This window comes from Cyprinus carpio, chromosome B23, assembly GCF_018340385.1.
Source record: "Cyprinus carpio isolate SPL01 chromosome B23, ASM1834038v1, whole genome shotgun sequence".
In the NCBI taxonomy this organism is placed as follows: Eukaryota; Metazoa; Chordata; class Actinopteri; order Cypriniformes; family Cyprinidae; genus Cyprinus; species Cyprinus carpio.
In genome coordinates, this window is record NC_056619.1 from 17,894,380 (window position 1) to 17,920,096 (window position 25,717).

Consider the following 25,717-nt stretch of genomic DNA (forward strand, 5'->3'; position numbering starts at 1 on the left):
CTTGTTTTTGTCCCTACTCTGTAGTTAGAAATATATGTATAAACATATCAATTATAATTTTTTTAATTAAAAAACAACATAGCGCATATCTGTTACCTAAAAGGTATCTTTACATGTTAACATATATCAACATCCAGTCAGACGTTAAATTAGTAAGAGCTCTGGATTTAATTAATAATGCCAAAAGGCGACAACTTCTTGTCCTATTTATTAAAAGAACTGATTGTTAAGACTCATGAGAGTCATTCGTTTTTGAATCTGTCAAAATCGGTCACGTTGCATGCTGATGCAGGAAACACTATAGCACGCTGATGGTGATGTGCATTAATCTGTACATAAAATTAAATTAAGTGTGATGTGGGAAAATATTATTAACTAGTATTTAGTAATACACAACTATGGCTTGCTAAATGAACTCTGTTTTTATTTCATTAGTTATTTATTTTTTGGTAGGAATTTAAAAATGCAAATGCGAAAAAAATGAACTTGAATTCTACAAACCTGATTAGAAGAATAAACACTAAAGTCCTCAATAGACAGTGACGTTGGTCTATCAGGACCAAACTAATAGGATTCCATTGCAAGAGGCGAGCAAAACAAAAGATAAAAGAAAAAATGGAATGGAAGAAGAATGATGGATGATGAAATACGAAGAAAGAAAGGCCCAGACATGAGAAGGAGGTGACTGGTGCAGACAGTAATGGTGATTTATGATGAAGAGGAGTTTACATGTGTTGTACCTTTTTAGGAGAGAAGACACCCAGGGTTCCTCCATCCTCCCGTATGGCCACTCCCATCTCTGCCAGCAGCGCCTCTCTGAGGGAAGGGAAGGAAAACATCAGGCCCATGCTGAATGACATTACATTCAACACCTTAGCAGTTAGCACTAAAGACATCTGGAAAATATTTCTTGAATATTAGATTGTGCTTGTTATTGTTGTGGTCAGTGTGTTACGTGCGATTTGACAGTTGTTTAAGTTTGGTACAGACTGGCACCAGTTGAGCACGCAGGCACATAGCAGACACTCCTCATGAGCATGATGGGTATGGGCACAGAAACAATAGGAAGGGAGCCAGATGGCACCTAAACCCTCACTGACCTCTCCATACGGATGGCCTCAGTCTTCCTCAGCTTCTCCTCCCAGGTCTCATTCAGCTCGGCTATGATCTTCTCTGACTCCTGCGGGACGGCAGACAAAGAGGGATATTTCAAAGGAAATATATTCTGTGAGGTATATGTACATAATCTACGCTAGCATTCAAAAGTCTGGAATGTATAAGATTTTTACCAATATTCATTTATTTGATCAAAAATACTGTAAAAATTAGTGCTGTCAAATGATTAAATCGCATCCAAAATAAACGCTTTTGTTCACATAATTTATGTGTGTGTACTGTGTACAGTATATTTATTGTATGTATATTATATTATATGTATATATATATATATATATATATATAAATACAAACACATGCATGTATATGTTTAAGAAAAATATGTTATATTTATATAATAAATATATTTATATATAAATGATATGAATATAAATATATACATGTAAATATTTTCAAAATATATACTTTATGTGTGTGCTTTTATATACACTAGTCAACATTTGAAGTGGATCAAAAACTTTTATCAAAGTTGTTCTAAAACCTAAAACAAAATGCATTCTTGTCTTAGGACAACTTTGATGAACTTTTTGATCCACTTCAAATATTGACTACTGTATACATAATAAATATACACCGTGCACACACACATATTATGTAAACAAAAACTTTTATTTTGGATGTGATTACTTAATTAGACAACACAAATTTTTACTGTATTTTTGATCAAATAAATTAATATTGGTGCAGAAGTATTAAAATACATTATTGTGAAATGTTATTACAATTTTTAAAAAAAATATTTTGGTGTTAATGTATTATAAAACATAATTTATACATCTGATGAATGAATTTGAATATGATCCTTTAGAAATCACTCTAATATGCTGATATGTTACTCAAGAAACATTTCCAGACTTGCCATTGTGACCTGCCTGAACGGTGCATAATACTGAGAGCCTTATTCTGCTCTCAGTGTCAGAGCACATTTTGCTATATGTTAAGTCAGACATTGCAAGTTGTGGGAAGGTCATACGTTTCAGGGTCCTATAGCTAAGAGGCCAAAACCAGGCCATAAATCTGTGTGCAGTGGGACAAATGCCTGACGTGGGGTCAAAAGCAGTAAACACAGTTAAATACGGGAAGCCCAACGCTCATATTCCTCTATTGTGTCTGGTCCTTATTGTCCTTGGCCAGGAGGAAGACCAGAACCATCTGGCCTAAGGCACAGGACGCTCCCTCTAGATCCTTCCTAAAGGGTTAACACCCCTGCCATCTGTTCATGTAGAAAGTAACCTGTGAGCTGATCCTTCTGACAAACCCAGATTGCTAAGGAGGACTAGGAAGACTGGATTAACATTATATTAGATCTGTGTATAGTGTTGGGAAGGTTACATTGGAAATGTAATAGGTCACAGATTACAAGTTACCCTATTTAAAATGTAATAAGTAGTATAACTATTTGAATTACTTTATTAAAGGAATCTTTGCATAGGAAACAGGAAACACTGGTGTCTAACAATGCTTTATTCCAACTACTGACCAGTAAGAAATGGACTGTATGCAGGGAATCACAGACGACATGTAGTGACTGGTTTGCATGTGAATCACAAAAGACAAACTGACTTCCATCTGATTATGTTATTGATTGAGGTCAAGGATGCTCCCTCACATTTAATCATACATCCATATTTTTGGCTGATACAAAAGACCAGGTCTATTTCTGTCTGATTTACTGCCGAACTGCATCAGAGGTTGACGTCACTGGTGCGAGCCACTTGCCGTAACCATGGAAACTAATGCCTGGAAACTCTAGCCACGTCTACTTATTCTCTCTCTTTTCCTCCTTTACTATCTCACTCATTTACAGAGAGTCTCTGTGAATGGCACCAAGCCACTGGTGGGTGGGAAAGTAGGACACATGTATGAGAACATGCAAATCATTATGAGTAGAACATTTTGGATGCAAAAGGTCAGCAGGTGCCTGAAGCACCGCCATTATCTTATTACACATTGTTAGCTAATTAGTTTTGATTAATTCAAGAGGAAACCTCTGTGACGCCCAGAAATGGTTATTCACTTAAACCCTTGACTCTTCTTTTGTTTGCAAAATGCTTGTGTACCTTCAGCCTCTCGATGGCCTCTTCTCCGCCCGGTGTGGACATGATGCGCTCCTGGATGCTTGAGACGGACTGGAGCCCTGCCTGGCTGCACAGTGAGCCTGAGGACGGAGAGGCTGTCAGGCAGCCCATAGGTGCTGTGGAGAAATGGCCAGGCCGTTGGTTCTCTGAGGCAAGCAAGTATCTATGCTTATTGTTCTGTATATCTTTCAGGTCTGAGCCACAGAGGAGAGACAGGCGACGCAAGGAGGAAGAAGCGAAAGTGGTGGAGACAGAAATGTGAGAGAGTACAGGAGACAGAAAGAAAGAAAGGAAGGAAGAAAAAGGACAAAGAGGAGGAAAGACCAATGTAAGACACACAGTTCACATCAAAGGATTACACCAAACACGCCAGTCAGAGAGTCAGATACAGTTTTCACCTCAGGTCTTTCTGTATAAAAACCTTTCTATCCCCATTACTTTAAAAATCTTATTCCGTCATATTTAAAACAAGCTATTAAGACTTGTTTCAGGGAATGTATCTTGAATTTAACAGCATTTTGTCTCGTTCCATTGGCAATTCTTTAGTTGTAAACCTCATTAAATATAACTTAAATGAACAAATGAAAAAAATAATGGAACAAGGCAAATACACTTAAATTAAACATTTATCATTCATTGTCGTCTTGTTGAATATATTTTATTTGGAAATGCATCAGATTATGGAAATAAACTTTGGTGCAGTTTCACGTTGATTTTCAATTCAAGATACATTCTCAGAAATTAAGTCTTAATATATACAATTTTGCTTCCTAAGTAATTTTTTCTTGTTTAAAGAATATTAATTTCTACTACAGTATATAGTATTTTAAATTTTTATCATTTTTAAAACACTGAATTTTAAATTTTAATATCTGGTAATATTTTATACATTTTTGCTTCTCTGGTCAATTTAACTTGTTATAAGAATATTACATTTTAAGAATATAAACTATTAACAATCATTTTTTAAAATAATGTTTTTACTTTAAAAATCGATCACTAACTCTCTATTTCTATTCTATCTACTTGTTTTCTTTTTATTTATTAAAAAACTAACAAAAAAGAAAAAAAATCTTCTAACATTAGTGCTCAATTCCTTTTCAATTTTCTAGAGAGCGCTATTAACACTAGCGCTCTCTATTCTTTTACTTTTTAATTATTAAAAAATAACAATAAATAATAAACTATCTATTCTATCGCTTTTCTATCTACTTTTATTCTTTTTATTTATTATTATTATTATTATTATTATTATTATTATTATTATTAGACTAAACGGGACTTGTCACAATACTTCTATTACCCTCATTTGTAAGTGGCTTTGGATAAAATTGTCTGCTAAATGATTAAATGTAAATGTAAATAGTTTACTTGAAAGGTACTAATTAATAGGAATAGGATTTTTGAAGTATGCACTTATTTTAAGCATTATGACAATAAATGGCATCAGTTTTTTAACAGTAGCATGCTATAAATATGCATTATATTTAAATCAATTATGTACTATTCAACAACACGTGACCTGCAAACAGTGCAGTGGATTATACAAGCTCTTTTAAATGTGATAAATCAATTTGACTTGATCCTGACCTGGGTGAAAACTGACATTACTTCTCAGATGTGAGAGAAGAGATGGGGGTGGAGGGATTGCATAAAGGTCACAAACCAGGAGAGGGAGGCTTGTGGGGCTGGAAGAGCAGTGTGATAACATGCTGCAGATACAAGCTATAAAACATCTTTTCCACGCGGCACATTAAAGTCATGATGCTGTCAATGTTTGGCTGCCACAAAGCTCTTCAAAACATATTTTTGGTAGAGCTACAGCGACTAGGAGGGGACTGTGCTTACGAAACCTCTCCCAGGGAGCTTTATCGCAGTTCAGTCGAGCTTTCTGCTGCATATTCACTCGATTGGATTTTTCCCCACTTCATTTATCTGAAAAGACTCTCCTGAAGCAACTAGGCCAACACGGCGGCGTAACAGCACTGCATTACATTCCTGTTCATGCGTTCAGATGATGCGATTGAGGCCACTAGCACACAGACCATGGCAAGCATTTCAGTCAAGTAAAAATATTTGCTTTCCCAGCGCCATATGGTTGTAGCAGTAGAAAGCACAGTGTGCATTCATCTCTCTGCGCATATCAAGGACTCCCAGACAGATAGAAAACCAAATAGCCACCTGAGCTCTGATTCGGTTCTGCAGCTTTTGAAAAGGTACACAGAGCTTGCGTAAGAGGATACGAAGAACAGGGGAGGAAGAGGATTCAAACGCACTTGGAATAAAGCATCTACGTATTCTTACACTACCACTGCAACTGCTGATCTGCAATTGTAAGATGATGAAAACATGCACCTGTTCTCCGACAGATCATTGTTTTAACATCGTTAATATCGTGACCTGCAATGAACAGTTAAATGACACGATAAAACCTCACTAGGCAGAAAGTTAAGAGGAAGTTTATAATAAAGGACAATAACAATTAATTTGGAAGTCCAAAACTGATTTTCTTCCTTTAATTTGCAAATTATCCATTTGGTTTGTTCATTACACAAAGTATAAATGTCCTTTCCTTGTATGGAATTAAAGCTAGAACATTCTTGGGCTTCACAAAAGAACGCAAAATAGATTTAATGACAACAAAATGTTAATTTTGGGGTAAACGATCGCTTTGAGTGCTTCCAGATGCAGTCTATCTGATCTATCGTGCTGTAGCAGGAGGTTGGGCTTATTTGGAGAAAAGCCTGCCATTAAGACTGCACCATGCCAGACAGTCAATCAAATTAGGGAAGAGCAAGCATAAAGCCTGCCAGTGGCAATCTAACCCATCCAATCCATTGCATATTTATCTGTTGCATGTCTGGGACTCCTTGCAGTAAAAAAAAAAACTGAGGCATGCAAAGCCGACACGTTTGTATTTCAGAAGCAATGAATAAGCTACTGGTAACAAAAGGGAAGAGCGAGGGGATGCGGCCCTGTCAAGCGTATACACACATTTGCTTCCACTTCCAAGGTAATCATCCCCCATTGGCTCGACTGAAGGGAAGCAGGAAGAACAGGAGAAGGTCAGAGTTGAGAGGACTAGTAGAGGAATGACTGACAGAGGCAGTTAGATTTGACTAGACAAAATATTGTGAAGACAAACATGAGATGGAAACACTCCTGGACTTGGATTTTGGAAAACAGTATTGTAATTTCTAACCATCATATCCCTAATCTCCATCACATGTTGATGAAATGGTTAAAAGAAGACGTAGAAGGAACATGACGACAATGCAGACTGGGCGAGACTGCAGCATTACATCAGAGCTGAAGAATTTGCCACTTGTGAGCACAGTAAGTGACCTCCTATTTTGCCTGGCAATTGGGCAAGTATAGAAGTAGCCATTGGGGGGCGCTGTGCCTCGACTTACTGTCCAGAATGTCCCCAAGACCCTGGGCACGGAGCAGGTCCTTTAGACGCGTCACCTCGTCCTTCAGCTCCCGCACCAGTTTGGCGTTGGGGTCCTCGTTGATGACTGCATTGCACTTGATCTGCTTGGCTCTGTCTGCATATCTGTGAATGCGCAAACAATGACAATGATCCAAACAGCCACTGATATCACAAGAGTCCCCTTATCAAAATCAAGACCATCTAAGAATGTTTCATGGGAAGTTGGAATAGGAAGTGAATTCTTACCGGAGTGTGCTTAGAGTTTCATCATAGTTAATGTCAGCAGGACTCAGGGCGGCCACCATAGCTGTCCTTGAGTTCCCTCCTGGTGAACAAGCACAATTACACAAACAATTAGAAACACCAAGTAATGCAGTTTCTTTCGACTGGAGTATTGATCTAAGACAGGCCAATGAGTTTAAAGGATGCACCTTCCACAGACATTTAAAGAAAGCAAGTGTAATTTTCTTTTGTTTTAAATGGTTACAATTAATTTTAAATGCTGAACCTCTGCAATATTTTCATTTAATAGCTATTGGTTCGCATTGTATGATAACATTTCAATTCAGTCTGTTGAATATAGATAATATTTACAGGAATAGTTCACCCAAAAATAAAAATTCAGTGAATAAGAATTGGATCTGTCGAGGAGAGGAGAGGAGAGGAGAGGAGAGGAGAGGAGAGGAGAGGAGAGGAGAGGAGAGGAGAGGAGAGGAGAGGAGAGGAGAGGAGAGGAGAGGAGAGGAGAGAACTGCTCCTTTAGGAGAGTCCAATCATATTACATAGAGAGCTGTTGAATTATTTTGAAATACAGTCAGTTCTATTTTTAAATGCTGGTTTATAATACCCATGCAACGTAGTAGATACAATCATTTATAATCATTATGGATCATCATCATACCTAAATTCTCTCTGAGCAGCCATGTCAACACTGAGTCTCGGTAAGGAATGAAGTCTGTCTTCTTTTTCTTCTTGCTCTATTTCAAAACAGCCGGTAAAACATGTTGAAATATAGCACGTGAATATAGCTACTGCTGTAATAATAAAGGGGGTTCAGGAAATGACTTGATGTATGAGACATCAAGACTGGAATAAGACACTTTTAAGACAAAAGGTTACATGGATGAAGGTTGATATGTTTAGATAGAGACGGTTCAGTGGTTAGTGATTGTACACCGGGAAAGATTACCTTGCTGGTACAGTTATCCTGGGAAGGGAAGCATTGCCAGGAGAGAGACAGACAGCACACAGAGTTATAGTACTGAAGACATGCAAGCAAACAGGCAGAGAGAGAGACAGGTGTTGAACAATACTCACCACCTCAGCCAGCGCTGAAATAACCTTTCCTAGTGTAGTTAAAGATTTATTGATGTTTGCTCCCTCCTAAGAAGCACAAACAGGTGAATAGTCAGTTTTATGATTCCATCTAATTTAAAAACATTTCTGCTTAAGATATGTTTGCAATTAAAACAAACAAACCCTTTAAAGGGATAAAAATAGCTGTGATGCATTTTTTTGTTTTGAGTGTTTTCTGTTCTATCATGCATGTCACATTCCCAGAATATTTGCGGCATGTGGAGGAGACTGCAGTCACTTTTACATATGGCAGGTCGTGGTGGAGTTCGAGAGAGGCTGTAAAATTAGTCTGTACCTTCAGTCTGGTTCCTTTGGCCCCTGTTGAGTCAGCACGCTCACTTCCTGCCAGATCCACCAGGCTGATTTTGCTGACCTGAAACCAGACAGCAGAGATACTTTTAGACTGATCAACACACACTAAAATAAGACACAAAGGAAATCTCTTCAGTATGGCATACTATGAATGTGGGAGTCTTTTGTTTCCCATAACTCTATTAGCAATAGAATCATATACTGTAGGTATTTCTGATATAGTGACTTGTCCAAAATGTTTCATTCTGATGATTCAATCAACCCGATTCAGAAAGCATTTGTTTAACCAAATAATTCAATCGTCCAGTAATTTTAGGGTACTTGTAAAATCATTGGTGCATGCATGCACAACTAATTTAGCTAAAGGATGCTTGGGGTATCTTTTCATTTTGTCGTGCTTGAGTTTTGGCCAGCGATTCCACTGCCAAACTGGATGAGTAATATTAGAGCAAGGGCTGAGGCGAGACCTGTGTAGTGAATCTAATGTAGGAGCTCTGTACAATAGCCATTGTGCCTGTGGACCTCACAAAGCAGTCTTTGTGTCCGCAGCGATTACACAATGAGCCCCACAAACACAGGATGAGTGGGACGGTCTCTTTCTCTCTGTTTTCCTTTCAACTTGGTACAGAATTTGCTGACTTTGGATTGCAGGACGAATGTGAGCTCGGTGAAATGTCATAATGGCTATGGGTGGGTGTAAAATATCCAACCTTCTCTGTGGACAGGTCTGTCTCGCTGTCATACTTCCTCTGGGTGAAAACGATAGTGAAGACTGCATGAGAGCGGCTGCTCGTCTCATTCATGTTGGTGGCAGCAACAGTTCTGCGGATTACAGAGAGCGAAATGAGTGTCATAGGTGTCACATACATATAATTATTTGAGTAAAACAAATGTATAATTATATATAATGTATATTACTGGATATTACATAATGTAATAGTATTTTCTTACATTTCTTCACCTTATTTTTAATATCTGTGTAAAGCTGAATACTATTAAACTAGAGTTTCTAATGGGGGTCAATGCTGAACTCAAAGTAATTTTGTGAAGAATAAATAAATGAAATAACATTAATAAAAATATGCATAACAAAACTACAAGAATAAAGACAACCATGATGTCAAAGTAAATTTGTGAGGAAAAACAAATGTTAAAAAATGAATTATGCATTAAACAAAAATATGTTTAAAAAGAAATAATAAATAAATAAAATAAATGAAACACAATAATAAATTAATAAATGAAAATACGCATTAAAAACATCATTATAGTTAAAAATTGGAATTCAGTAAAATCTTCCATTGTCCGTCTCACATTAAAATTAAAATATCAATTACGATTATTTGAACAGATTTGAAACATAAGAATCATAACACAAAAATGTGTATAAATATATTAATATGGTACTATATGCCATTTCAGGCCTGTACTTTTCTCTTTATCAAGCAATAATCTCTTTATTGGCCTGAAAAGGGTTGAAAGGCTGCTTTGAAAGTTCATAGACTGCTCTAGATGCTTATCACCAGAGTGTGAGAGAATAATCCTGGAAAGTGCTAGTAAGTGCAGGAACAAGACATCAACACAGCTCATGTGCCGGATATGGCACTGGGTGGGATGCTCTCGAGGGAAACAGGCTTTACACGTCACATTCTCCACAAATAAACCCTGGGATTCAGCACGGGAGGATCAGAAACGTGTTACACCTTTCCAACAGTCAGATTTACACATGACTATCAGTCAGAGTATCACTGGATGAAACATAACACTTTTCCATTTCCCCCTTGACAAAAAAATCTAACCACCATCCTTCAACAGCAGCACCCAAAGTGGAAAAAAACCCTTATAAATACAACAAGTTTTCTTCTCTCTCACCTGGCTTTGTTACCAGCATCCATAAGGTCAGCTATGTCTGTGTAAGAGGTGACGGCCAGTTTTGAGAGGTCTTCAACATACGGCCCAAGTAGAGGATGTTCCCTGACACGCAGGTTCCCTTTATTCTTAGGGTTTAGCAGGTCCCTCACCCGCTCACAGTATATCTCCATATAAGCCACCTACAATGAGAACATAAAAATGAGATATAACTTGCTCTCAATTATTGACACTTGAGTAGGCTCTGAACAAACCCATCACCCCCCAGTTAGTAAGCAGTGAGGTAACCCAACAAAAACAGCATTTCAACAGATGGAGAGCATGTGAAGTGAGTCACAGGAATGTACAGAGGAGTCGTGATGTGTTTGTTGCTCACCTCCACAGAGTACGAGATCTCCTCATTGTAATTGTCATTGATTTTCTCAAAGAGTTCTTCACAGAGCTGGGAGCGGGACAAAAAGAGCACATTAGGGAGGAGACAGAGAGCGATCGATACAAAGCACAAATAACTCTACCCCTGCCGGACGTGCTAGACCGAGTGCTAATGTCTTCTGCCAATGTCTGCTTTGAGATCAGAAACATCTCAGTCGCTGCTGAGCTCTTAAGCATGTCTTTTACTTTGGATCCATTAAGGTGATACATATGCTGCGATATTACATACACACCTGAGGGATAATGCCTTCCTGTCCTTCCTCTTGCTTTCCCATCATGGTGTAGGACTTGCCAGCTCCGGTCTGGCCGTAGGCGAAAATACAGACGTTATATCCCTCAAAAGCATGCTGCAACATCTCCTTCCCGATGTCATTGTACACAAGGCTTTGTGACGCAAAGCTGGGGTCGTCCGGCTAGAAGAGAAATGAGGAAAAGAGAACAAAACACTTTATTTTAGGGGATGATTAATTACAGCTGTAAATCTGACCACATGCACATTTTTGTCCACTGAGCCAGCTCAGCAGAAAAAGTAGAAAGAGCAGGAAAAGGACAGAAGGAGAAAGAGACTTACTGAGGTGTGAGACCAGTACGAGTAGTCGAAGCTGAAGGATTTGGGTGGTTCCTTTGGGTTCTTGGGGTTCAAAATAGCTGCAAAAACAGGGAAAATCAATGTGATATATATAATGGGGTTTTTTTTTTTAATGTTTTTTTTTCACATGAAACACCACATCAGTTTTTGGAAATTATATCCAGAAGGGTTACATACTATTGCTTTAAAGGACACGCCTAGTGACTGATGAAATGTGGTGTGGTGGGTTGTATGATTTTCTTTTATTTGATTGTTATGGTGATAAATTTGTAATTTTAATTAATAATTAATTAATTAATTAATTAAATGATATGTGGATATATTGTTTTTGTTTGTTTGTTTGTTTTTATTATAAATAAAACAATTTTCACTATAGTTCTGTTTAATGATTGAAAATAATTAAAATATATTATTGAAAATAATGAAATAACAGTATAATTAAATAAAACATATTGTGCACTCAAAATTCAAAGTAAAGAGAAAAGCTGATTGTACAGTAAGCATTCAAATCTGCTATGAAACAAACACACAAACTTTAGATTTCTTTAGAACTTTGGAAATGTTGCCATGTCAACTAATATACTAATATATTTAATAATTGACATACTACAATTATTAAACATAAAAGAATATTTTTTTAAAGCAAAATAGAAATTAGGGAAAAAACCCTAAACTAAATAAAAACCCAAATAAAACCTGAAGTTATAACCATAAGTCAATTTAAAATATTAATAAATTTTATAATAGTAAATAATACTAAAAAAAAAACAATGCCTGGATCTCATTAATAGCTGAGAAACTGAATCCATCACTGATAGACTGTGATAGTGTTTATGCAAAGTGAACTGCTCACCTGCACACAATCATTATTAATGGCTCTAAACTATTACCAAATATCAGCACCATATATGATCAAACGACAGAGATTGAGTCAGCTACCAAAAAGCCACAAATCACCACTGTAGCTAAACCAACATTTCCATTCATTATTGATTGAATGAAATGTCTGTGCAATGAGAAATGAAAGAGTCACATGTGCATAACTGCTCCACAGCCACTGCAAAACACAATTTTCAACAATTGAGAGAGTGGACACATTCATCTCAGCAGGGCCTGTGTAAAAAAAAACAAAAAAAACTGATGACTCAAAAATGTCTTTGTGTGGGATCAGCGGGTCCACCTGTTGCATGTGACTACCCATAATTCATCCCCTTTTTTCTTTTCACTCAAAGTTTAAATCAAATTGAACCGTTTTCACTGACAGATTACACACATGCTGTCCACCCAGCAGGTTGCTACATATCCCTGCAGTCTTAATAAACAGGAATCTAAAGGCTTGTCTGGTATTTGGCGTGTCCCAAACATTCAGCCCGACTTTCATCTCAACACCACCACACCGTCAGAATGATAAGCCTAGGAGTGAGCGGCCCAAAAGGCTGTGGGAGTGCAGGAATCTACTGTAGGATATTTATAGGTATCAGAAAGCCAGCTGCTGCCGAAGTCCCCGGCCTCGACTGACTCGGAGTTGGCCGGCAGGGCCCCCGAGCATGTTCAGGCCTTGATTCGATCCAGACGAACACATTCCACTGGCAGAGCGCAGGGTGGTGAGGTCAGTTTGCTGGGTGGGCGAAAAAAAAAAAAAAAAAAAAAAAAAACGAGAAAGAGACTGACGAATGGGATGCACATGCTGCTGTCTTAGCAACAATCCAAACAACAACATAACAACCTTTCCTGTTCCTACTGCAACAAAAATGACCCATCAGCCCAGAAATATAGAAATGTGGTGTTTTTTTTACTCTTTAATGCATAGGTGGATGGATGAAGGAAGGGAAAGAGGTGTGGATTATACATAAAAACTCAACGTTCTAATTAAGCCTGAGGCTCTCTGCAGTCGAGGAAGTTAGAGCACCCTGCAATGAATAAATCCCTCCGCAGCACCTCTGGAACATGGGCTAATCTCACAGAATTCATCTATTATTCAGAGGAAATGAGAGGGGAGGGCTGGGTACTGTCACTTCTTTCTGAGAGATACAAATCGAATATGAGACTAGAAAGTATATACGTAAATATTCAATACTAATACTAATTCAAACTAAAGACACTTCTCACATACCATTTTTTGCACAGGTATATTAGGAGCCATATTTAGGCATATTATTAGACATATCTGGACATTGTGCTCATCTCTTGAGTATAACACACATAAGACTATTTTAAACATAAATATCAAAAATAATAATAGAGTTGGTAAGTTCAATTATTTATAAGGATCAGTTTAAACTATTTATGAAAATAGGTTCAAATTTCTGATTCAGTGTTTCATTTGATTAAAAATGATTCTTCCCTGTGTTCATTTACAGTGAAAGTGTGTGAAAGGGATCATTTTGAACTTGTATTTATTGTTTGTGAATGGTTTTTTTTTGTTTTTATTTATAGGGAAAGTGTTTAATTTAAATAAATTTTAAATTGTAAAATATTTTGTTTTTTGGGTGGGGTTGAAGATATAGTTTAAAAATTGAGATTAAATATTATCCAAAGGCTAAAAAAAATAAAAAATAAATCAAGATTCTAATTTTACTTTATGCTATGTAAAAAGCGCTATACAAATAAACTTGAATTGAATTGAATTGAACCATCCATAGACTGTATCTTAAAAGTGTTCTTGGAGATGGCCTCTTTCTCAGAAGGCTGGGTAGTTGTGTGTCTGTTTGGAAAGACAACTGATACGTTCCCTGGTTGGTGAAAACAGGTTCTTTCCTCAAGTCCTGGATCCTCACATGGTCAGTGTGACAGAGGACAGGCCTGTGTCATTCAGGAGAAAGAGAGGCTAAATAAAGAGCGCTTACACCTCTGACCTAAGGCCAAATGGAAACTGGAGCAGTGGGTAAAACACACAGGGATTTACATTACTGCAGTCATTCTGCCCCTCTTTCCTGGAACAAAATACACAGAGGACTATAAATGCTTCTCCCATCATGCACTGTGTTCACCAGTCATATCAGAACACTGATGAGATGGGAAGATCAACACGGGGGCCGAAAGACAGGTGGCCTTGATCACTCACATACACACATGTGTGGGTCACTCTCGTCTGTTTCTGTATCAGTATGACGCAGACAGGTTTCATTATGCTATTTTTGAGTGAAAGGGTAAATACGAAAGGATTTTGCATTCAAAGTGCAGTTATGCTGTTGTTGTTCTATCAATGTCTGCTACATCTGCACTGCTCACGCAAGCCATAGCAAAAGTTCAACCTGTTACCATGACGACCGCCACACTGAACAGTGGCATATAGAAATAAGAACCATCATCTGTGTTATTCAATTTAATTTTGTACTGCTCCCTCAAAGACATGTGCCTTGTTTTCATTTTCAGTCTTGAAATATAAAACAAAATTATGTGACAATTGTTTTTCAATATAATTTTTAAAATTCACTTTTTGTTGTTTTAAAATCCCTTAAATCTGGCTGAACATGGTAAATGAAAGCATTAGGATTTGTAAATTAGACCAGACTTAAGACATTAAACCAGACGTTATACTGTACATCAACAGTGAACCAAGCATAGAGGTACATGACGCTGTGCTTTTAAAAAAAAAGGGGGGAAAAAGGTATACAGCACATTCTCTTCATGTCATGTAAATATTCTAATAATAATACTATAGGAGCTGACAAATGCAAACAAAATGTGCCACATTAGGGCATGCAAAATGGACTAAAAAGAAAAACATAAAATTACAAAAAAATCTATCTAAGAGGAAGAAATACTCTTCGCCTTGGCAATTGGCTCCCTGTAAGTGTAATGAAGTCAAAGTGAACATTTTATAACTTTACCGTATGTAGCTGACAATCCTGTTGTTTGGATCAGGGATTTAGTATGCTATAATTCAGAATGTATACTGATGAATTTTTTTTCATATCTGAAGATGAATCAGCTGGCTGAGGATAGTCTAGTCATGCCAACCTCAAAGCTGTGAATGACAGTTTGAAGCGAACATGAGGCTAATTGGTACAGAGGTGGCTGAAATGAGTGAATAACCTCTTAAAACGACCTCTCAATCCATCCAATTATGTTTGGACAAAACACTTCAGCAGACCACGACCCATCAATGGAGAGCTGCTCATTATACAAATGCACAACTAAACATGCTATTCACTCCTCCCAAACAATGTCCTGACCCCAATCCCCAAACCTCTCTAGCAGAGGCCAGCTTAATGTCATGTGATCATCAAAAACAAAGTCTGACTGGATGTTTAACTCACTTGCACGCACAAACACAACACTGGTTCGGCAGAATATACAGATGCAAATTCTCACTTTCTGCAGCCAACTGACAAACCAATTCAAGGGTGGAGTTGGCACAGCAAAAACACAAAAACGCACACAGTGGTTTTCCTGCTAGGACGCCTGGGTACAGATGCACGAAGACTAATGGCGATCATCACTGTAGGAAACTCAAGCAGGAGGTACTTTAAATGAGTTAGCAGACTGCGCCACCTGACCTGCGTGTGCACAGGAAAAGCTTAGAGGAAAGAATGAAAAACCCATCTGGCTGCTCAAAGCATATCAACTTTCAGACTGTGATGATAAACCTGGGCTTATTTCAGATAGTGTGAGATGACCTGAGAATAGCAGGCATGCCTGGCCTAATGCGGTGGAATATGTGTCTCCAGCTTCGGACCCCATGAGGCTTTGCTCTTTAGCCCACAGGCAAATCAATATCCACCGTAAACAGCCTGCAGTGGTTTTAAAAGCCAGAATTATGATAGGAACAAACAAAAACAGGCATTAAACTGTCAAAATATATCCTCAGGAGTACCATATGAGAACAAGCTGTATCGCTGCAGGAAAAGGACATTTTAGCAGCCTGTGGAAAACTTTTAATTCAGCCTTGTTTGTGGCACTGCATCAGCCACGATGGCAGGCGCGGATTTATGGGTGGGCCTGGGTGGGCATGTGACTGGTGGCCCACCCAATCAGATTATTAATAATAACGAATTAATAAATAATTTAATTTTAATAGTTTCCTGAGGACATTTAAGTACAGTAGCTACGAAAAATAGCTACAAAATAAAAATATTATGTCGGCATATCACGTGTCAGTCCAGTGACGCTATCACGCAACACCGCGGGCGCGTTTCAGACCGAACGTTTTCCGCGGCAAACTACCTGAGCTACTGAGGATCCAAACGCGCCTGAGGTCATCCATGCTGACTGGACGCCTGAACAACTTGGCACTTCTGTCCTTTGAAAGCGAACTTATTGACAGTTCGGATTATGATGACATAATCAGCGTTTTCAACTCAAAGCCCAGAAGACTCCGCCTGGTTTAGAGCTCAGGTAGCGTTGTGTGTGTTTTTATGCTGGCCCGCCGTGGCATTACTGCTGTTTCTGAAAGGATGGTTCGAGTTGTTTCAGTTTGGGTGTAGCAACTCTTTTAACGAGTTTTATGAGACCTGTTGTTGTTTCTTATTTTATGTGTGGCGTCATCTAACAGGCTGTTATCTGTGTTATTCTGTCCACTTTTTGTATAATGTTCATCGTCTCCTTTGGCGTTTGTTTACGTTTTGTGAATGCACTTCTGGCTCTGTGTCTCGAAATACAGCTGAGTATATTATGGTATTTAAGTCACGATGAATGAGACGAGAGTTGTTCATTATGTCGCCTTGTTGAAGTAAATTTTATTTTTCCTTGCTTTACCCCGGTCCTAAAGTAAAAAAAGATGACTGTGTAAAAGAGTATAATTAAATTAAATGCATTTATGGTGAGATTACTACATTTTATTTAATTAAACGCATTTATGGTGAGATTATTATATTTTCATGTCAATCTGTGTTCATTTTGACCACGAACCATGCACCGTCAGTCTGTCACTTTAATTAAGCGCGTGCAGCACATCAGAAATGATCTCTGCACTGCACCGAACATGGAAACGGATCGAAGGTCTGAGTCAGCGAGTATTTTGGAAGATCTATAATACGGAGCCCGGGAATCAGGTGTATAAAATTTAAAAAACCCGAGGCCCCTCCGTATATTCACCAGGGCCCACCTATTAATGACGTTCTGTATTCGCCACTGCCCTTGTTTCAGAAAAGTTTATGTACTATATCGACTATCAGTTTGATTTGAAATGTGTTGCCAGGTTTTTTTTTTCATCCTGGTTTCTGTTTTCAAAACAAATCACAACACAAAACAAAAACAATAAAAATACAATTAAAAAATAAATTAAATTAAAAAATAAAACAAAAAGACAAAATAAACAAAAAATCCAAATATAAAAATAAAACTTAAAAATAAAATAAAATACATAAAAATAAAACAAAAAGAGTTTTAAAAATTAATAAAATTTAAATAAAACAACAAAACAATACCACCAAACAAAAATAAAATATAAAAATATAGCAAAACAAAACAAAAAATAAAGTCTTCACTTCAGAAACTGCCTCCCTGCAAGTGTGACCTGAAATAGAGCTGACAGATTCTGAACAGTTTCTGTATGATATATTTTTTTTTGTATTTTATATTTTTTTCTGTATGATATATAACAAATTTCCACCTGCTAGGATACTGAGATAACAAAACAAATTTCCACCTGCTAAGATTAACATCCAGAATGGCATCTGCAGACACCGATCTGGCCTGCTGTATCCTAAAGAGGAAAGCTTAAAGAGGACAGTGTGTGTTCCCATCTGGAATGATCTATGAACTGCACACCCATCTGCCTGTAGAGGCAGTAGAGAGAAAAACATAGGCTCCACATTCTTCTCACAGGTGCTGAAGATCACACGCAACCACAAATCATCACGAAACTAGCAAATGCCAAGGGTGTACAGCAGACCGAACCACACTGGCTGTGCCCACAAACCCTTGAGTAGTCTGTCACTCTTCTGTAGGACACTGGCTGTGCCCACAAACCCTTGAGTAGTCTGTCACTCTTCTGTGGCATAAAGTGACACTGGCTGTGCCCACAAACCCTTGAGTAGTCTGTCACTCTTCTGTGGCATAAAAGTTTGGGACTCAAAGTATTTTTTTTTCACAATCACTAACAAAGTGATACTCTTGTTCTCCTAAAAGAATTAGAGAACAAAGTGTTAGAATATCAGTGCAATATTACACACAGTGTTAAAAAAAACATGGACACAGAGATGGTGTGGTTAAAAAAAAAAAAACTGTAATTTCCTTATTATAGCACTGTAAGTTCCTCATAAACAGCATTTGAATGTGTGATATCACAACAATAATATCTGCCATCCATCAGACTGTGCAATCTGAGAATGGTTATGAACAAGGGCATCTGAGGATACAGACAGAGCCTGTAATGTGCATTAAGCTCATCTTCTCGTTTCTAATCAGTACTGGGCTCAGTACTGGGCTCAGTACTGCATTTGAGAAGTCTCAGCATGCCGTCCATGCAGTTTTCATGTCGCCTGGTGAAAGAGAATGAAAACAGGAAGGTTGAGAACAATACTGAGCTCAAGCACTGCAGCCAGAGAATCCCAGGCGCTCTACAAAACATGAGGTCATCTGTTATGACTGTATAGAGGCCTATGCCATTTTCAGAGACCTACCACAATGAAAACGACTCTTAAAATCAACTTCTTTTTTGTTAAAGGAAGAGATGGTATGCTTAGGGGTGGATGGTATACCTGTATAGACACAGAAGTATAATTAGTACTGGTCTATACTGTTGCAATTTATACATTAACAAATGTATGAATATAATTATGAAATAAAAAAATATATATTAACGATTTAATTAAAAACAAATTTACCAGGGACTGCTTTCCTCTGGTCTCATAATGTTTGTTTATGTTCGATCAATGCAGACATGGAGAAGGTGCTCAAAAGAGGATTGAATGATTCTCATCATCCAGCACTGGAGAGTACGAGTCAGATAAGAGAGGGAGAAATCACTAGAAAAGTGAAACTCTGTCCAGCTGCCAACAAGATGTGCAGAGTGCCCTGTCTATTTCTGAAGCAGCAGATGACAGGTGCTGCCTCACACACTGACAGCTCCTCAACGAAAGGAAGGAATGGGCAGATTTCTGATCTTAGACCTTAGACCGTCACACTACATTCTGCAAAACAGGCATGGGACACGTGCTGTGTACACACACACACACACACACACACACACACTTATAAATGTGGACTGTGAACCATTTCTGTGATTTTCAAACTTACCTCATTCTGAATCCTTGAAGCAAAGCCAAGTTCATGTCAGCACTGTGCATACAGTGTGACAATAACGCACTTGCAAGCATATACAAACATACTGTACACATGAGAAAACAGCATCAGGTTCAGAGCAGCATATTATTTGTCAGTGTGTGAGAGTGTAAGTGAGTGTATGACACCTCTTCAGTTTCAGTTAAAACCAGCAGACATGTTCCACTCCTTCTAAATCACCACTCACACCAGTGGAAACGGGAAAGTCCAGGAAGCTGAACTAATTTTACAGATCACCAGCTAAACATAGTCCAATGAATAAAGACTGCAGTCATTCTTGAATGGCCCAACAACTGTTAGGCCTATATAAAATTATGAAATAATATAAATAAATAATATAAATGTTGTTATCATTACTATTACTAACATTAATTAAAATAAATTACTGTCAGTATTACTTAGAGATGATTTACTGAAAATAGATACAATAACTAAGCTGTGAGAGGGCGTGCATAACTATGAATTGTTTTAACCACTATGACCCTATGATATTGCTGAATTTCAAAACATGAATTTCACTCATAGCACAATAATCTTCAATATTTAGTCCAAGAGAGTACAACAAGGGCAGAAAACAGTAACTCTGAGCCCACAAAGCATTTGTTTATTAAGCTTTGGATAGGCTTGTTTCTTTGTGTCTCCACCAACACCATAATGACTTTGGCCTAGTATGAACTGAGAGATCATTAAACTCCTCCCACCACAGGCCCAAGATCTACAGAACAATAAAGAGAACTTTTAAAGCGCTGTTCACCATCCTGCCCACTATAAACGGCCTCAGCGTTTGGACGACAACACTGTTAGATGCAGTGGTATTTGGTCTGTGGGATTCAATAGACTGAAATGGGCAACGGGTTTGAGTCAGCATTCTACAAAGAATGAGTTACTGCAACCAAAAGACAGTTCTGACAGACGCCTAATCCTAGATGGCTAATAACACCAATCTAAATTCTAAGGAACAGCAGAAGTGATTACTTGATCTTTGTCTACACGCTCATGCGTTTGTGCATACTAGAGATTAGCTGAAGGGCATTAGCACTGCATGTGATACTGCAGTTTTCAGTGTGGGTGCAGACCAGGCCTCCAGCTCCAGACAGAGTCCAGACTACATGTACACCATGCCAATTGACTGGCGGCCAGGACAGACTCAATGTTTTTCTTCTAAATTCTGCTTTTCATTGCCATGAATAATACAGAATGAATAAAAGTAGTGGCCATGACTAGCCGTGCATGGACTACAAAGCTCTATCTGCTGCCACTCTCACATTCAGTTCACAGTTCACTTGGGTTCTAAGACAGAAACCAGCACTGGGGGGTAGTGAGAGATAGCTGAGAGAATGGCTAAAGCATAAGTAACAATGAAAACGTATTAGACAACTCTGAACCCTTTGAACCCCTCTGACCTAAAATATACTAGAAGTACCCTCTGAGATCTTAAATTAATATAAAACATTTTTTTGCAACATATTTGTATGTTCATGGCAAATGGCAACATGACATGCAAATGTACAAATAAGCATTTTTTAAAGCATTTTATTTATTTTAATAGTTTATTTTACATTTTATGATTAAATATTAGCTTTTCATGAGTTTATCCAATTTGATCTAATTTCATTCAAAATGTCACATTACGCAAGAAAAAAAAAAAAAGTAGCAAGTAGCCTACTACTTAGTAAAAAGTAGTCATTTTATATCATAGGTAGATTAATTCTAAGTGTGAGATGATATAACCGCTTGCTCTTATCTTCCACAAGGAGGAGGTGCAAACATGACTCTCAGTCACGTGATGTGGATGGAGAACTGTTTATGTGTCCTAATTTCTTCCTCTTTGCAGCTGTCTGTGCATCCATATCTTTATAGCAGGAGAAAGTTCCAAGCACAAGGCTGTGATGCTCTCTCACGCTCTCGTGCATGTGACTGAGGCTGTTGCCAGCCTCACCGCTGGATCTCTCACCCACCCCCCGGCTCATCTCATCTCTGCTCCACTCCAGCAGGAGATCAACCCAGAGCCACTATACAGGTAATTATAGACCAGACTGGCACGGAAAACAGCCGACTTCCCCGTACAAGGAAATGTCCTTAGTACAAGTAATTTATATCAGGATGACAAAATCACTGCATTTACACATCTAACAATTTTTTATAAAACGGTTTCTACTAAAATATCATTGATGCTAATGCAACCTTCATGGTAAAGACAATCCCAGAATACACAGGGAAGGGAAATTATTATAAATAAACTTATGCCTTCACTGAAACAACTGATATAAAATAGTTAGATAATCTAAAAGTGGCAGTTTACTCAATATTTGTGTGGGTGTGTGTGCTGCATATTTTTATGCTTATAATAAGTATTTAAGCAGTAGAAGCAACATGTTAATGTCAAACTCTTTACATAGCTATGGCCCTATGATTTCCTCAGACAGAATTGCGGAATCCAGTCATACAAATTTAATTTACTGTATAATGTGGAATGTCTTGGAATATTTGGAATAATAAATCAAAAGTAGGTCAGTATACTTGAATTAAACCATGATATGGACTAGTGTCTGTGAATATTAAGCTGCAAAAACACTACTTAAATATGAATCCTGCATGTTCTGCGAGTCTGTGTGAATAATGGCGCAGACACGTGGTTTCAGCCTCTGCCACCTCAATAAATGAGTACATGAACAAAATCACAGGAACTGCTCTGAGAGTCACTTCATTGGGCATTTTGCCTTTTCAAAAACGTAAAGGTCTTTACAGTCACTTGTCAAAATAAAAGTTTTAGTTTAACTTAAAGAAACTGTGACAGAAATGTGTTACTTAATGACAGTACTAGTACTAAAAATAAAACGGTTATTAAAAACGTATTTTTTAAAGGGGTCATGACATGAGAAATGCCCCCAGAGCAACACATTGTCATAGGCCCCGACTACTGGCATTCAGCCGCTAACGGCTGACACTTGATCACGCTAAAATGCAGCTGCATCACATTGTAAGTAAATAAGTAAGTACATAATGTTTTGTCTGGAAATGACTGTTTTATTTTGATTATGTTGTCAAAACACACATGCAACAGCAAGGGGGGCGCTGATACTATTTCCTTTGCAATGATGTTAGCCAATCATATCAGTGTCCGATTACTGACAAGCCTTAAAGGACCCGCCCCTTAAAAATAGCATGTTTCTGAGAGAGGTTCAGAATGAGGGTTGAAAATAATATTTCCACATATTTTTTTTGTGTTTATTTTTTTTTTTGCAAAAAACTTTATTAACATAAGTAAACCTCAAGGAACATATTAAAATAATAAAATAAAATCCATGTCATGACCACTCTAAGGAATATTTACCATAATTTATTTAACAGAAAAATGTAACAGTATTTCATGGAAAATAAATAAATATATAAAATAATAGTTTTTAAAAATTATTTAATTAGAGTTGCTTTTGATTATTAAAATCTAATAAAACCATTAAAATGGAATCCAAAAAAGTAAAGGAAAACAGAATTTGGTAAAAAAAAAAAAAAAACACCTTTCATGGGGCCTTAAAGTAATTTTTGTTAAGCTTTTGATAACTGCTGTTTCATGATTTCAAGTATTTAAACATGTTTTTTAATTAATAAATTAAATTAAATGGAAAAAAATGGAATCCAAAAAAATTACAATTGAAAAAATTGGAAAAATAAAATAAAATGGAATTTGGGAAAAAAATAAAACTGGTTTCATAGGGCCATACAAATAATTTTTAAGTCAATGTACTTTAGAAATACAAGAGTTCAGAAGAACCAACAAACCTATGATGACAGTTATGTAAGTGTTTCTAATGTTATAAATGTGAGGCGACTTCAGTCTCTCGTCACTCACATGTCATATATCCATGCTGCTGTGGTCTTAAAGTGTTTATGAGCCTGTTAGTTTCTACAGCTGGTCAGAGAGTCCCAACTTATGCTATTAGTGAGGTTTTATTTTTGGCCAGCAGCAAATCACAAACATTTGCTTCTCAGAACCCCTAATGAAAATGTGGTGGGACAAATATTACTAAATCAGATCACAGTACATCACAGTGCATCAAAAATTACTGAAAAAAAAAGATTTCATTCTCTAAAATGTACTTCTCTGTGTGCTACATTTTGGATTACTTTATCATTAGCTTAGCTACATGCTAACATTAGAAGCAATTTATGAGCATTAGCCGTCATCTTTCATATCAAACACATTTTTTCTCAGTTTTTTTTCTTTTTCGCTCAGGTGTTCACTTTTTATTCTTTGTATATACAGACAGCTGCCCTGATAAGGAGCAGACAGCAAGACACCTCACTATGTCTTGAGATACAGCCGGTGTTTAAGTGTTACAGATGGTGAGTGATAAAGATGACAAATGTAATAAGACATCAGTCAGCTTCTTGACGGCTGGTAAAAGACTGAGGTGTACCAGTGATGGTTTGCAACAGCTGTTCTACATCTAACCTTTTCTCTGTTGAAAGCATCACACAGTGTGAGGTACCAAAAATGGACGCTAAATGGGTAACAGCTGACATGAAGGGCAGAAATGAGAAAATACAAAAAAAACAGAACTGTCAAGTACAAAGATAAGATGAAACTACTTAATGATAAAAAAATAATAATAATAATTACATTAGAGCAGTGACGATCATGACATAATGGCAGATTAGCATAAATAAAACATTTTAAATATTAATAAAATGGTTTACAACAACACTCCAGCCAATGTATATTATAATACAGAACTATAGAGACCAAATAATAATATTTATTATTATTATTATTATTGTTGTTGTTATTGTTATAATTATAATTAGTACTAGTACTAGTAGTATGAATATTAGAATATCCTGCAAAAATACATTTCCATCTTTTACTTTTACCCATTTAAAAAGGTCTGACTTGTAATGGCTAACAATATTTTACATTATGCCAATATAAAAGATAGAAACCTAAATGCTATGTATTCACAATGTATGTTAAAGCCTTTTTATACATTCACGTGGCTATGATGCTTTGCACGTTTTTCACATTTCCAAGTACATTTGGAGAGTTCACATACCACACTAATACACCAGACTGGAAATATAAAATGATTATATCAAATCATGACTATTAGAAGGGCTGAGGGGGCAGTTATGTAATAATGGCGACAGGCCTACCTTACATAATTCCACATTCATTAGCAGCACTATACTGTACTTGGATGATATAAATCCTTAAAGTACATCCACACATAAATCAAGGTGTCTAGAACTAAGACATGCAAACTTTAAAAGAGCAGCTAGAAATGTGCTATAAGCAAAAGGCTACATGCAAAGACACTAGAAAGAATGGCAGAAGAAATCAGAAATGTCTGGAAAGATGATCAATTAATATTTTATGACAATATCTTAAAATAAAATGAAATGGATTAATATTTTATGACAATATCTTAAAATAAAATGAAAGCAGATCATCTTGAATAGAAAATTTCATTAGAATCACTTGCACCTGCAAGGGTCACTGGGATTAACAGAGGAGTGAGGTGACCTAAGGCATGCTCACAGGATTACGTCCGTAATCAGGTCAATCGTTTCTGTCTGCACTTAAAGCCCAATAGCAAGATGACCTTCCCAGAGTCAGAAGAACCACCTCTATCTCTCTCTCTCAATCAATCAATGAAAGCTCTTGTCTCTCAATTTCAGTGTGCAAAGCTTTTACAGACAACTCTTCCCCTCCCATGTCTGCATTGGTGGTCCCCAAGGGTCTGTCGTCCTGGATGACTCCATCTACATGCACAGCAGAGCTGAAACAGTCTAAAATAAGAGGCCAGAGTAGCATTAGCTACAGAGAGACCATTTTATATACTAGCAGCAATTCCATATGTTTGCTATGCTAAGGTCTTCTATTTAGTTGTTAGAGCATTGTGGTTACTTATCGGTCAAATGATCCCATCCTCCAGCCTCTATGATATTCTAGTGTCTAGATTTAGCTTGGGCCCCATTTCACTGTTGGTCTATCTGATTTATTTGCTCGTTTTATCATCAGCCCGGGGAAATCCCAAGCTTTAAAAAGCATCAGCACACCTCTCTTCAACAAGAGCTTGAGCTGCTCTGTCAAATGGTGCAAGATGTTACTTTTCAAAATCTAATGCTGATGATAAAGAGTGGGTTGTATGAACAAAATCGTATATGAGTCCTTTTATATCACAGTAACAGTATCATAATATAAAAGTTGTTTTTGAGAACTTAATTGTGATTGTAACGTTTTGT

General features: G+C 37.2%; 1 protein-coding gene across 3 annotated transcripts in view; it reads right to left on the reverse strand.

Annotated features, from left to right (window-relative positions):
* The window catches only part of kif1b (kinesin family member 1B), a 66,429-nt gene that overhangs the window by 31,765 nt on the left and 8,947 nt on the right, over nt 1-25,717 (reverse strand). The window contains exons 3-17 of one of the 3 annotated variants that reach the window (XM_042750510.1): nt 11,228-11,304; nt 10,890-11,069; nt 10,601-10,666; nt 10,228-10,406; nt 9,066-9,177; nt 8,339-8,416; nt 8,005-8,070; nt 7,877-7,894; nt 7,589-7,664; nt 6,934-7,012; nt 6,668-6,810; nt 6,249-6,290; nt 3,237-3,448; nt 1,101-1,180; nt 741-816 (exon numbers count right to left, since the gene is read on the reverse strand). In XM_042750510.1, the coding sequence (XP_042606444.1) occupies nt 741-816; nt 1,101-1,180; nt 3,237-3,448; nt 6,249-6,290; nt 6,668-6,810; nt 6,934-7,012; nt 7,589-7,664; nt 7,877-7,894; nt 8,005-8,070; nt 8,339-8,416; nt 9,066-9,177; nt 10,228-10,406; nt 10,601-10,666; nt 10,890-11,069; nt 11,228-11,304 (1,484 nt within the window). The remainder of the gene's footprint in view (nt 1-740; nt 817-1,100; nt 1,181-3,236; nt 3,449-6,248; nt 6,291-6,667; nt 6,811-6,933; nt 7,013-7,588; nt 7,665-7,876; nt 7,895-8,004; nt 8,071-8,338; nt 8,417-9,065; nt 9,178-10,227; nt 10,407-10,600; nt 10,667-10,889; nt 11,070-11,227; nt 11,305-25,717) is intronic. The other 2 variants (XM_042750511.1, XM_042750512.1) reach the window with 2 other exon arrangements.